General features: G+C 36.5%; 1 protein-coding gene across 3 annotated transcripts in view; it reads left to right on the top strand.

Moving 5' to 3' along the window:
- The window catches only part of PCCA (propionyl-CoA carboxylase subunit alpha), a 268,217-nt gene that overhangs the window by 37,329 nt on the left and 218,137 nt on the right, over positions 1 to 12,751 (top strand). For all 3 annotated transcript variants that reach the window (XM_072931572.1, XM_030276646.4, XM_072931569.1), the window contains 2 exons: positions 2,737 to 2,850; positions 4,346 to 4,399. In XM_072931572.1, coding sequence (XP_072787673.1) covers positions 2,737 to 2,850; positions 4,346 to 4,399 — 168 coding nt within the window. The remainder of the gene's footprint in view (positions 1 to 2,736; positions 2,851 to 4,345; positions 4,400 to 12,751) is intronic.

Consider the following 12,751-nt stretch of genomic DNA (forward strand, 5'->3'; position numbering starts at 1 on the left):
TTTTGTTATAATGTTTGTTAGTAATTTCATTTGTACTGTACTAAAAAAATCTATGATGTATATGTGTTGCAATATTCATTCTTCATGAACTGCAGTGCAATGTCAAAGAAATCTAAATGCTAAGGGGAATTGTCATTATGGATTACTAAGTAGCAGATTTCCAGGTTGTGGTGCTAGTTTGCTCACAATAAAAGTACATATGAACTCATAATAACAGTAGGTATGAGAAGCCCCCTAGATGGGGCTGGATCCTGAAAACCTGAAGGTTTTGAACTAGTGGAGGTGGAATGGAGACCTATTTATTTATTTATTTATTTTTAAAAAAGAGATTTGCCTGGTGCATTCAAGGCTGAACTGGCACTGAACTAGAGAAGGCAACAACAACTTGCAGTAAGGTGAACAAGGAGAAACGGGTTTACCAGGTTACAGGGTAATGTGGGAAAGGAAGAGTTGAAACTCCAAAGAGTTGAATAGCAATTCAGAAAGGAGTGGGAGAATATTGGGGAAAAGTGCACAAGACTGTTTATAGGTATAAAATTATTTGGTTTGGAGTGTCTTCTATGGCTGCTTTTTGTACTAGTGGGACTCTGTTGGTTTCTTAGCACAGAAAGTGGGTGTGTGGGGGGTTTTCATCTTAATACCAAGAAATAGCTTGCAATATTTAGTCCTTTTCTATAAGGAAGCTTTTGGTTTTGTAAAACATACATTCTTAATTAAACTTAAGCTTGAATGACTTTGTTTAGAACTGTAAACCACATTGGGATTTAGAACAACTTTGAGCATATAAACTGATCATGGAGATAAAGGTGCTGTTTCTTCAACTTAGTGCTTCAGGAAGGATGACACAGGTGGATCTTGATAGCATTTGATCAAAACAGATTGCTTAGTTGCTAAGGTGTATGTACTAGAAAGCACAAAAACCTGCTGCATGATTGTCTGTGCTACTGCTCTAAGATTTTTTTTTTGTTTTGCTCTGTTTATATTGTGAGACCAATGCTGTAGTCATAAAACAAAACAGTTGTGACTTTAGAGAAGCAATATTTAAAATGTGAAATGTGTGGTGATTCCAGGAGGTTATGTAAACTCACATATACCTGAGAACATAGCAAATTCAGAAGCTATTTGAGATGCCTCCAGAAAGAAACATGGAATTAGGGGGCAAGTTAATATTTTTCTTGTTGGTAGGCTTAACATTTCCTAAGTTCAGAAAAGGTCAATAAAACTGAAGAAAAAATGAAAATGCTTAATAAGTGGCTCTTTTCCTTTTTTTACATTTGTTATATTTACCTGCTATTTATTTGTCATTGTATTGTTCAAAATATTCTCACTGCTGCTTGTCAGTGTTTGTCGATGTTTTTTGTTTTTTTCTGGGCTTTCTTCTGAATGAGCCAATAGTGTATCCAGACTATATAACTTCTAACTCGTTTGATACACTTGAAAGCCCTTGTACTAGTTGCAAATAAAATTCCTTTTCACAAGGAACAAAATTTCCTGATAATTAACCAAAAATATTGTGCAGTATCACAGAATATGTTGAGTTGGAAGGGACCCGCAAGGATTATTGGAGTCCAGCTCTTAAGTGAATGATCCATATAGGGACTAAAACCACAAGCTTGGTGTTATTTGCATCATGCTCTTGCCAACTGGACTCATCTCAGAGTGTTATATTTCTCAAATATTAATACTAATTTTCTAAAAGAGCACTGATTTTAGACAATATATTTTCAGTTTCAAATGCTGAAGGTATCAAATAGTTTTAAAAATTGGTACGCATTGGAAATGTCTAATTGTCATTCTAAATATATCTTACTGACAGCTAACAATCTTACACAGTTTAAATAATGGTGTGTTTTCTTAAATACATACTGAAAGGCAGCTTACAAAAAGCAGAATTATGAAAAACTGGTTGTTTGGTTTCATGGTTATATGTGTATCTTACTTGAAAGAAAAGTATTCTGAACTCTGAAAACATGTTGAAGACCAATCTAATTAAACTTTTAAAACTTAAAGATAAGCATTCTTGTGAGATGTAAGAAGACTTCTAACTCCAAACCTAGTTATTTTAGTATTCTTGGTAAAATGTTGGAGATGTTTGTCCCTCTTTTGTTTGACTAAAAAATATTTGGCAAATGCATATAAATGAGGATACAATGGATTAGAAATCAAACATGAGCCTGCTTAAATAATTCTCAAGATTTTCTGGTTCACGTGTAGTGATATTGAACTCTTTAGTCATAGGCTTTAATTTGTGCATGGTGCTGACCTGATGCTGTGCAGGGACACTCATTGCATCCCTTCATTCAATTCACTCTAATTATCCCCAACTTCCTGGGGAGCCTGCTTAGAACTGGTCATGAATGTTTGTTATTAAGTATTAAGATATTAGACTACCCTAGTTACAAGTAACAAAGTAGTTTTTAGTCTGAATTTACATATAGATCATCAGTTTAGGAAGCTGAATTATATTTGTCTTGATTTTATTTAATCAAATGCAAATAATAATCAAATGTATTAGAACAATAAAACATTTTGACAGTGACTTAAGCTCAGAGTTAAATGAAATGAGATTTACTGTGCAAGTACTTGTATGCCAGTGTTGGTAATTTCAGTGTGTATTTTGGAGTGGCTATGGTATGTAAATGATCTTTGACACAATCAGATTTGTGTGCATGTAACTGGGTGATGTTAATTATTTTTGCTGGGAGCATCTGTTAATGCAGAATATTGCCTCTTCAGGTTCACGTGAAAATGGCGGATGAAGCTGTCTGTGTTGGCCCAGCTCCCACCAGCAAAAGCTACCTCAACATGGATGCCATCATGGAAGTCATTAGGAAAACCAGGGCCCAAGCTGTGAGTCTGAATGTGTCTATCTGCTGCAGCTGTTTCATATATAGAAAGCAGAAAAGCCAGAGTTTGTATTTCTTTTTTTTTTTTTTTTAAAGGTGTGTTGTGGGGGAGTGATTGAATATGCTATTCCAGTTAGTTCATGTCACATGAGTTAAATGTGTCTGAAATCGCTACTGGAAATCAAAGGCTTTGTAGCATCTGGCAGCACTGGTCGCTGATCCTGCAGGTGGCTGCTGGATTCAGCTTTCACACCAGGGAGCAGCTTCAGTTCATTTCCAAATTTGCTGGGGGAAAAAAAATCCCAATTAGTTTTGAGTGCTAACCCTTTCTATGCCATAATGGCTTTTTTGAATGTTTTACAAAGTGTGTCCAAAAAGGCTTTTGCTTAAACTTCACTTGGATCACTTTCTATATTCTACTTGCAGGAAGGTAAATGGTGCATCCCATAATTGCTTTTGTTTCAGAAAGTTTACAAAATACACATTAGCTTATTTGTGTAAATGTGGGCATGTCTGCCTTTTTCCCCTCCAAGTTGGCCAGAGATTCAAAGCTTAATAGGAATCAGTAGGTATAACTAATATGTAGCCATGTTCACATTCCTAATGTTCTTTGTTCTATCATTGAAATAAATGTATTATTCAGAGCTACTGTACACAGGGCATTTATTAAAATGAAATTTGATGTATATATATCAGCAATGCTAACTACCCTTGAACAGTTGGATCAGCACTCTAATTTCTTTCTAACACAATGTTTTGGTACAGTGCTTTTAGGGGCCAGAAGCAAAACCAGTATTTTCTTCCCTTTGAGTTTCTGAATATGAAGCCCAGTTATTGGCTCTTTAAAAGGGGTGAATAAAATGGCTTATGCCTTATCTGTCAGAGTATATTAGATCAAGAATCTTACGTGACTTGGAAAAGGAAAATGAAAACTTTCTCATGCTCCTCTCAAGTCATTAGGCTGAATGTATATTGGGGTGTGAGTAGCAAATGAGGCACACAGGATACTTGACTTGGACTAATGAAGAGAGTATATTGTTCTCTCTAGCCAGGATCACTAGAGGTAGGGGGCTTATGACTGTAGACCTGTGCACCATTGTTGTGGTTAGTGCTGGAAATATTTTGGCACATGGAGTACCTTATAGTGGTTACTGAGGAGAGTGTGGATGAGCATATTTGAGGAAATCTGCAATGGAGCTAAAAAGATCAAAAGGCAAATCACCAAAAGGAATGTCCATTTGCTCTGCAAACAGCTCCGTTTGCTCTGCAAGTAACCCTGTTCTCCCTAGTTAAATAAGGAAAGTTTGTTTCAGAAGTGATAGCTCAACAACTTGAGTTAGGACAGAAAAATTGGTGTGTTAACAGTTTCTTAAGGTATTCAACCTATTTAAATGCTTAATCGTCTACTTCACCATTCCCGGTATCTGAAAACATGCTGGTGACTTTGGTGTCTGGTTTCAGAACTCAATCAGCTTGAATTTTTTCTTTTGTCTTCCAAGGTACACCCAGGATATGGATTTCTTTCAGAAAATAAAGAATTTGCTAGACGTTTGGTAAGTTATTTTTATTTGCTTGTTTTTGACTGATGCACTAGATGGCACATACTCATTTCAAGGCATCTAAGGAATCAAGCTACCAGCTCAAGGCAAATCTAAAAGATACTTGAACAGAGGGCATTTCAGTACGCTTTCTGTACATGTGAATTCCTTGCATTTTGAGGATGTAATTGCAGGCCAAGTTTTCTTTTGGGAGAAGTCTGTTTGTAAGAACTTTACCCAGGATGTAAAAACCTTTCAGATTTTTGCTTATGCTTGGACTATTTATGAGGCTGCTCTGTAAAACTGTGTCACTGAAATGATCTAGGTTAAAAGTATCAGGCTTTAAGTGATCATCTTGGTGATTCGTAGCACAGCTGGTGAACAGCTGTATCAGCAGCCCTGAGAAGGTGCTGAACTGCACTTTGGGATGGGAATAGAAAGCTGTTTAAAAATTGGCTTCTCTGCTAGTGGTATTGTATCATGGAGCTGCATTCTGTGAAAGGACCAAAGAGTCAAAAGGGTGCTGTTTTCACTTTGTCTGAATTTATAAAAATTATTGTTCAAAACCCCTTTACTTCAGTAAGGTTTTTGTATATCATGAACTGATTATATGTTCTGATTTTTTTTTTTCCAAAAGCTTTCATGCAGCTGCTTAAAAGTGTGGGGAGTGCTAAGAGGAAGTTGCATGCACAATGTTTGAGCAAAGTCCTGGGTGGATGCTGTATGTGTAGTCACTGCAGATCATGTGTTATTGTCTACTGGTTTTGCTCAGAATAAGGACAAGCATTGAACTACATTGAAGTTCAAAGTAAAAAGCCATTGTGGCTACCGACTTTGTCATGGAGTAAATGAACCATGTAGCTGAAGAAATACCTTGTTTTACAGGCAGCAAGAGAAATTTGTTTCTGCTGTTGAGAAAAATTGGCACTTTTTTGATTCAGGATAAAAAACTTAGATGAAAAATGTGATTCTTAAATGGTGGTTCTTTTGTCCTTAGCATTTGTGGAACCGGTCTTCCACGTACCTTGCTTGACTATGCTCCTTTAGGTTTGAGTTCTAGTTGTAATACAGACCCTTACTATTTAGTTGATTATTTGGTATTAGAGAATACCACCTGCTTATTAAGGAGACCATTTGAGAATGAAATCTAAAAATTTCATACTTGAGTTGCTGTGATTTTTTTTTTAAGCTCCTAGACAAAAACAAGTGCAGGTTCTGTGGGATGCTGAGTACACCCTGCTGGGTGCTGGTGATGTTGAAGTTGAAAGGAATTCTAAACACTTGGTGTTTGCCAGGATTTACCAAATCTGGGGTAATCTCTAACATGTTATTTTCATGCAGTTTAGCAGCTTTCTTTTATCACTGTTATGCTTCGTGTACCAGAGGTTCTTTTTACAAGGAAGATTCCTGGCTTAATTTAGAACAAACTCTGTTCTCAGTGGATTAGACCAACAGGATAGCTGGCTTTAGTAGGCAGTTCCTGGTTTTTTAGTAACAAAAAAAAAATGAAATGGAAGTGTTCACTTATGCTATTTTGATTTGTTTTGCTGCTGAACTTGGAAATTTGGTAGTTATTACTCTGAACCAGACACATTATGCAATGGTGTGGTTGTTATTAACAATAAAATGTAAATGGTGTGGTAATGTTAGTTACAATATTGGTAGTATAACAGTTGAGAATAATTTTTTTGGCAGGATTAAGCAGAAATGGAGAAAGTACAAACATTCTTGTAGATCCTCTCCACCCTCCTATTTCTCTTCTTTTCACTCAGATCCTAGGAATGTTTCTGAACAATTTCCTGAAATAATGTGGTGACTAAAAATGTGTTTGAGTTTTTGGTTGGTGTTGCAGTCTCAAAATAGCTTTAATTATGTTTCAGAAACCCCGTGTGTTCAGTTCTCTAAAAATATAATAAAACAAGGTAATGTGATTTTGCTTTCTGAAATGCACTATTTAAAGTCTCAATTAAGACATAATCATGCTTCCCTTGATGTCAGTGGCTCTAGAAGATCAAACCCCTAGTGAGAACTGGTGAAATGATCTATCTTTTTATCCCTAGGGCTGCTTATATTTTTTTCAAGACACTCTGATTAATATAGTTAGGAGGAAAACTTGCCTGCTGTTTCTTTTCTTTATTGAAGACTGTAACTGTTATGTTGTTAAACTGTTAAGAAGTTGCAGAAGACATTTTTGTTCTGTTTTCTTTCTCCTTATCCCGTTCTTTATATATACACACAATTTTGTTCTTTTGCACTGAAAGTAGTGATGGAGCTTATGAGACTTGGGCTTATTTCCTGGTATGCATCTGTACTTTTAAAACAAACTTCTTAAATTGGGAAACTGAGAAGGACATTAAATTTTTTAAACTTGCCAATCTGTAAGAACAGTAATGAGTTGAAAGCAAAGCTTTGTCTTCAATTAACACATGGAGAGTCAATTCACATGTAATCTCACTGTGTGTGATTTGAACAAAAGCATGTCTTTTTGTTCATTATTGTCTGAATGATTCATGGAGTAGGATACAGCTTTAGGCAGTACTTTTGAAGAATTTGGTAGATACTTAGAGTATTGAAAATTGGTGGTCTTTATTTTTTTTTTTCAGAAACTTAATTTTGTTCTCCATTAAAGTGGGCAAGGAAGACACAATAAATGATCCTTTGTTTCCAAAACAAAATTTCAAAAAAACAGTCAGTGTGTGAATATCTGGCATGTTGTTCAATGTGATTCAGTAAACAAATTGGTGTGTTCAGTCCTTTGTGTATCTACTTTGTTGCTGTTATTGTCTGACAGAAAAGAGATCTTTGGCATTTATACTTATAATGCTGATAACATTATTATATAGAGTAACAAAATGTGGGTTTATTTAAGTGGATATATATCCTTAGAATCAGCAAATGAGTTGGTTTTTAGTTTATGCATTCAAATATATTTTCATGTAAGTAATTTCCCTCCTTCAAAGAATAATTGTATAATACTCAGTATTGTCATAAATGTTAAGGTGAAGTTAAAATCTATTGCTGCATTTAAAAAAAAATTGCTAGTATCCTTTGCCAGATGCTATGCAGAATTGAAGAGCAGTTTGTTCCTGTCCTGCTTTAGAAGAGTTTGCTAGTGACCTCTGTATTTAGGTTAGCTTGCTTAATGTTTCCTGTTTTTTAAAATGAATGCAGCCCTTTTCTGAGAAGCTCTGTCACCTCTGTTACCTAAAGCGGGTCTTTGGGCTGTGGGAAGGAGATAGGCTCGAGACTAAGGTGAGCCTTTTGGTTGACCTGTAATTGAAAGATATGCTTTTCTGAAATTGCCATTTTTCTTTCCTTGCTTGCTGATCTCGAGAGAAGCTGTTTTGGTGGGGAGATGGGAGTGCTGAGTTGGGTCTTTTAACATGCTGAATAATTTGGGAGGATTGACCCATGGTCCCAGTGACCCTATTGTGGTTTTGGTTGGGTTTTTTTTGGTGTGTGGTTGGTTTGTTTGTTTGGTTTTTTTTGGGTCTGGGTGAGAAATGAGTGAGAAGAAAGCAAATGTGTGATTGGTTTGCGCAGTCATTATTCCAGAGTCAGTGTGGCTGCTTATCTAGCTGATGTTAGCAGCAAGTAGGAGTCTTACTCCTACAGTTGAGGTTATGCTCCTTTCCTGCTTCCTGGAAAGGACCATAAGCTTGATACATGGTGACTCTGTGTTGCAGTTAGTTATAATGGGACCAATTTTCTTCTTAATTTAAAGAAACACAAATGAACTTCCACTTTACTGATTGCCACGAAAGTCCCTTGTGATGCTACTGTTAAAAATGAAATACACAAAAAGTCAGCTGAATTATTATTTTGTAAACCTAGTATGAAAAATATCAGTTTGCAAGATTATAAATCTTCAGTATATTTTGATGTCTTGTATGTATGTGATAGAATTTGTGCTTTCATTAAAGGTTGTGGATTGTGGTGTATTTCCTCCAAGAAAATAATTTGATATGTGCATAAAATTATCTGAAAATTATAGCAGTTGGTTACAAATGCAACCTTTGTCTGGAATATTCTTTCCTGAATGCAGCCTTGACAATATTCTGACGCTCTGTTTGTTGACACAAAAAGAGCCAGCCATTACCTTCTGCCAAAATCCACTCCTTGGGATAGAAGCCATAAACATGATGAGCAAAAAGCATTCAATTTTGGAATAAGATAATGAATCTTTTTGGAATTTCTAGTGAAACCTGGTTGTATACATCTTTTGTGCCTTTTTAACAGCTACTGTTTGACGTGACTGGGGGAGAACAAAGCACCCAGTGCTATTTCTCTTACCTTTGAAGCTAGATTAACATTCTTGGTGGAATTTAAAATCCCAACAATGTATTGTCTGAAATAAATGGGCAAACAATGTATATGGAAATGGTTGATCACATGTTTGTAAATGGCTGCTAAGTTTGAGAAGGAAAAGGTAAACCAAAGAACAACTTGTGTCACCTTCTGTCTGATCTGTGAAGAGCTTTGTGCACGTGGATCTACGGACATGCACAGCTAATTATGGGATTCTCGTCATTTAAAATGTAAACTCTTACTGGTGGGAGTGTTTCTTTACCGTTGTTGTGCATGGCTTTGTTACTTGTAAGCAAATTGTGAGGTTCCTTCATTGTGGTTCAGTGGGTGTTACATTTTTGAGAAACATTTTGTATGATCCTCATGCTGTTCCCATATGCATTGACTTTTTACCTGACAACTCTTGTGACTGGCTAGCATTTGTGCTTCCCAAATTGTGAAAAGGTGGTCCAAAAAAAGAAGTGGAAGTTGGTATCAAGAAGCTGTTTATGGCAGAGATTGTATACTTCAAGAAGTGGGGAAGACAGAGCTTTTAATGTGTGTTTTGTACACTATGCCTTGCAGGCCACAGTTTCATTGCCTACCAAAGCCAGTAGTGTGTTTGCTACCAATGCCTGTGGTGGCTTAAGGTGCTTTGTCTTTTGGAGACTGGAGGTTTTGTCTGTACAGGGCAATAAAGGTTAGGCAATGTACTGGCCTAACAGGTCACCACTTTGCTGCCCAGAAGAGCTCTGCCTGTGAAAAGAATCTAAATCTGCTGTATCAGGTTGGGTGAAATCCATGGGAGAAACAAATAGTGTGTGTATTAAATCAAGGGCAGTGTTTGTCAGACATTACTAGTCCATATGAGCTAGAAAAATGAAATGGAGTCATCTGAACTGTCTGCTTAGCACTTACTAGGGTGGAAGTAGGAAGGCTGTGTTACTCCTTTACTGTAGAAAACTTCAAATACCTTTGCTAAAAGCCTTTGACTTATGTAACATCATCAGTGTCCTGTTTAACATTGCTATGCAACAAAACAAATTGATGCCAGTTCTACCCTGTTGCAAATTTCAAATAACTATCTTGAGAGCTGCTGTATATAGGTAGAGCATTTCTTTCAAGGGCAGGTGTATTTCTAAACTTAAGTCTCAGGATGCATTTCTACAGGTCTTGTGGGTACACATGTATAACCTATATGCATGTATTTAACAATGCAGGGTAGTGTTTTGTCAAAGATTCATGTAATTTGACAAAAGTACTCTCCTCCCTTTTTATTCTTTTGTGTAGACTTCATAATACTAATATTTTTTTCTCTTAATCGCCTTTGTGATTAGGCAGCTTCCTATGCCATGGCAGTCTTGACCTATTTTTTTAACTTGTGTTTTTTAAAGCTACATCTTTTCTTCAAGTGGCTTAGTTTGAAAGCTTTAACATGTGCAACTAGGAAAAATGCAAGCACAAAACCTCTTGATTTGACTAACAGTGCCTAGCAACTTGAGACTCTTGGTGAATGAACTGTGAGCTTGCATGGCTTCTGGACCAATGATTTACCACTGTGCATGTGATTAAAGAAGATATTAGAGATATTTTCGCCTATATGGGCAGTTGTAAGTAATAGTTCTCATGAGATGCCTTTCAACAACAGTACTTTAGCATGCTTATTAAGGTGTGTGGTTCTGCAGATGAATGGCTATATGGACTCCTGATTTGTAAAAATTCATTATTTCTTGATGTGCAGTGTCACTGCTGTAGTACTTAGCTCCAGATTTACAGGAATCCTTCCTGTTTCCTTATAAATACTTTATTCTGTCCTCTTTTTTTCCCACTGTTGCTGTCTTGTTGTGAGAATGAAAATGTACTGCTCTGTTTCCACAACTGCAATTATATTAACTATGTGTACTTGTGTTTTTCCTCATTGCAATAATAGAAGACATGCAAATGAAATGCTATGTAATTCTCTTCTTACACAGATATTTCCTTTAATTTTTCTGCTTCTTCACTATTGATTTGCAATCATGCAGACAAGCTTGTCTGGTTATGATAAGTTCTGACCATTTTGATCTATGGTGATCTGTCAATTTGTCCTGCTCTGTATAATTGTTATAAGCTTGTGTGGTAACCTTGAAAATGTTATGTCTTTCTCTGTTTCTCAAATCAGTTTTAAATGTCCCATTAATAATAGTGGAGTTGGATTTAACATGAATAATTAAGAGATGTCTTTGAAATAAAAATGTCTGTTGCTCTGTGGATTCTAATTTACTTTTGTGGCAAGGCAGATGAAGCTTCAGCTTAGAATTCAACAATGTTTCCTTAATAATCACTTCTGTTTTCTGCCTGCATTTTAAGAAGTTGTGTATTTTATAGTGATTGATGATTTGTTCAGTACATCTACATTACAGATTGAATACTTAAGAGTTTATATGTATTCATAAAATATGCATTTCAAGAAAATTCTGACTTTAAAGATAAATGCAGCTTAGTAAAAGGGTTTTTTGTGCATTCTTACAGTTGAAATACATTGAAGCAATAATATGTGTAATAGAATAATTTTCTGTATCACAATATGACTTCTCTGTTCTCTACTGTTGCTGAAAACTTATTGCAACAGGACCAAATTCAGTCTACTGAATATATACTTTGAGCTAAGATGTCTTCTTACAGCATGCTGTATTTTTGTACACAAGGGCTTTTGTTATTGACAGTGGTGTGTTACATGGGGAGAGATAGGAACATGCTATGTCTGTTTCATCCCAAGGCTTAGGAGGTGATTACTTTTATGGGGAGTTTTTAAATTTAGTTCTTGAAGTTTGTTTAGCTTGGGTTGACTGGCTGAAAAGCACCTCTGAGAAGGAAGTCCTGGTGGACAGCAAGCTGTCTGAGCCAGCAGTGCCCTTGCAGCCAAGAGGGTCAATGGTATCCTGAGGTGACAGGAAGAGCATGGACAGCAGGATGAGGGAGGTGATCCTACTCCTCTGCTCAGCCCTGATGTGGTCACATCTGGAGTGCTGGGTCCAATTCTGGGCTCCTCAGCACAAGAGAGATAGGAAGTCCTGGAGTGGGTCCAGTGGAGAGCAACAAATATGATCAAGGGACTGGAACATCTTTCTGGGAGCTGTTCAGCTTTGGGAAGAGATGACTGAGAGGAGACCGTGTCAATGTGTGCAAGTATCTGAAGGGAGGGTGCCAAGAGAATGGAGCCAGGCTCTTGGTGGTACAAGAAGCAGGACAAGAGGAAATGGGCAGAAACTGATGGATGGGAAGTTTTATGTGAATATGAAGACATGAAGATGGTCTTTACTGTCAGAGTTATTGAACACTAGTGTAGGTTGCTGAGAGAAGTGTAGTCTTCTTCCCTGAAGATATTCAAAGACTCTGTGGAAGCAATCCTGAGTAATATGCTCTAGGAGTCCCTTCTTGAGCAAGGAGGTTGCACTGGAAGACCTCCAGTGGTCCCCTTCCTACCTCAGTCTTCTGTGATTGTTGTGGGGATAGAATATGTTTGTATCCTTTTGGTTTAGTGATTAAAAAATGACAACACCCTGCTGAGTCTTCATTCCTAATTCACACCCTATAGTTGGCTCTTCCTGATTTCAATTTTAGTGGATTCTGAAATTTTAGTGACTTCTACACTAGCTGTGGAAAAGGATGCTGAAAGGTTTTTGGTTAACATGTTTCTAAAGATGACCTCTTATCCTGGACTGGGCAAATTTTTTTTTGCGGGGGACTTTGTTTTTCATGGTACATATTTGATTGTAATCTTACTTCAGGAACTATTTTCTTGAAATTAGGGCTTAACATCATGTTGAATTATTAGAACTTAGTTTTATGAACATTATTTTATACATCTGTTTAGTTTCTTTTATATTTTTGTATTTGTCTTGATTAAAACTTTTGTATAGGTGTTTAATATCTGTACAGTATGTAAAGTTGGTGCTGAACTGTAAAGTTTTAAAATATTTTGAGTAGTTTCTACAGCTACTTTTCACTGCCTTCAGGTTTGCTTACAAATAAGCTTTGTCTGTTTTCACAGTATATTTCATTCATTTCTATTTCAGACTGAATGAAAATCATCAATAA

This window comes from Taeniopygia guttata, chromosome 1 (assembly GCF_048771995.1).
Source record: "Taeniopygia guttata chromosome 1, bTaeGut7.mat, whole genome shotgun sequence".
In the NCBI taxonomy this organism is placed as follows: domain Eukaryota; kingdom Metazoa; phylum Chordata; class Aves; order Passeriformes; family Estrildidae; genus Taeniopygia; species Taeniopygia guttata.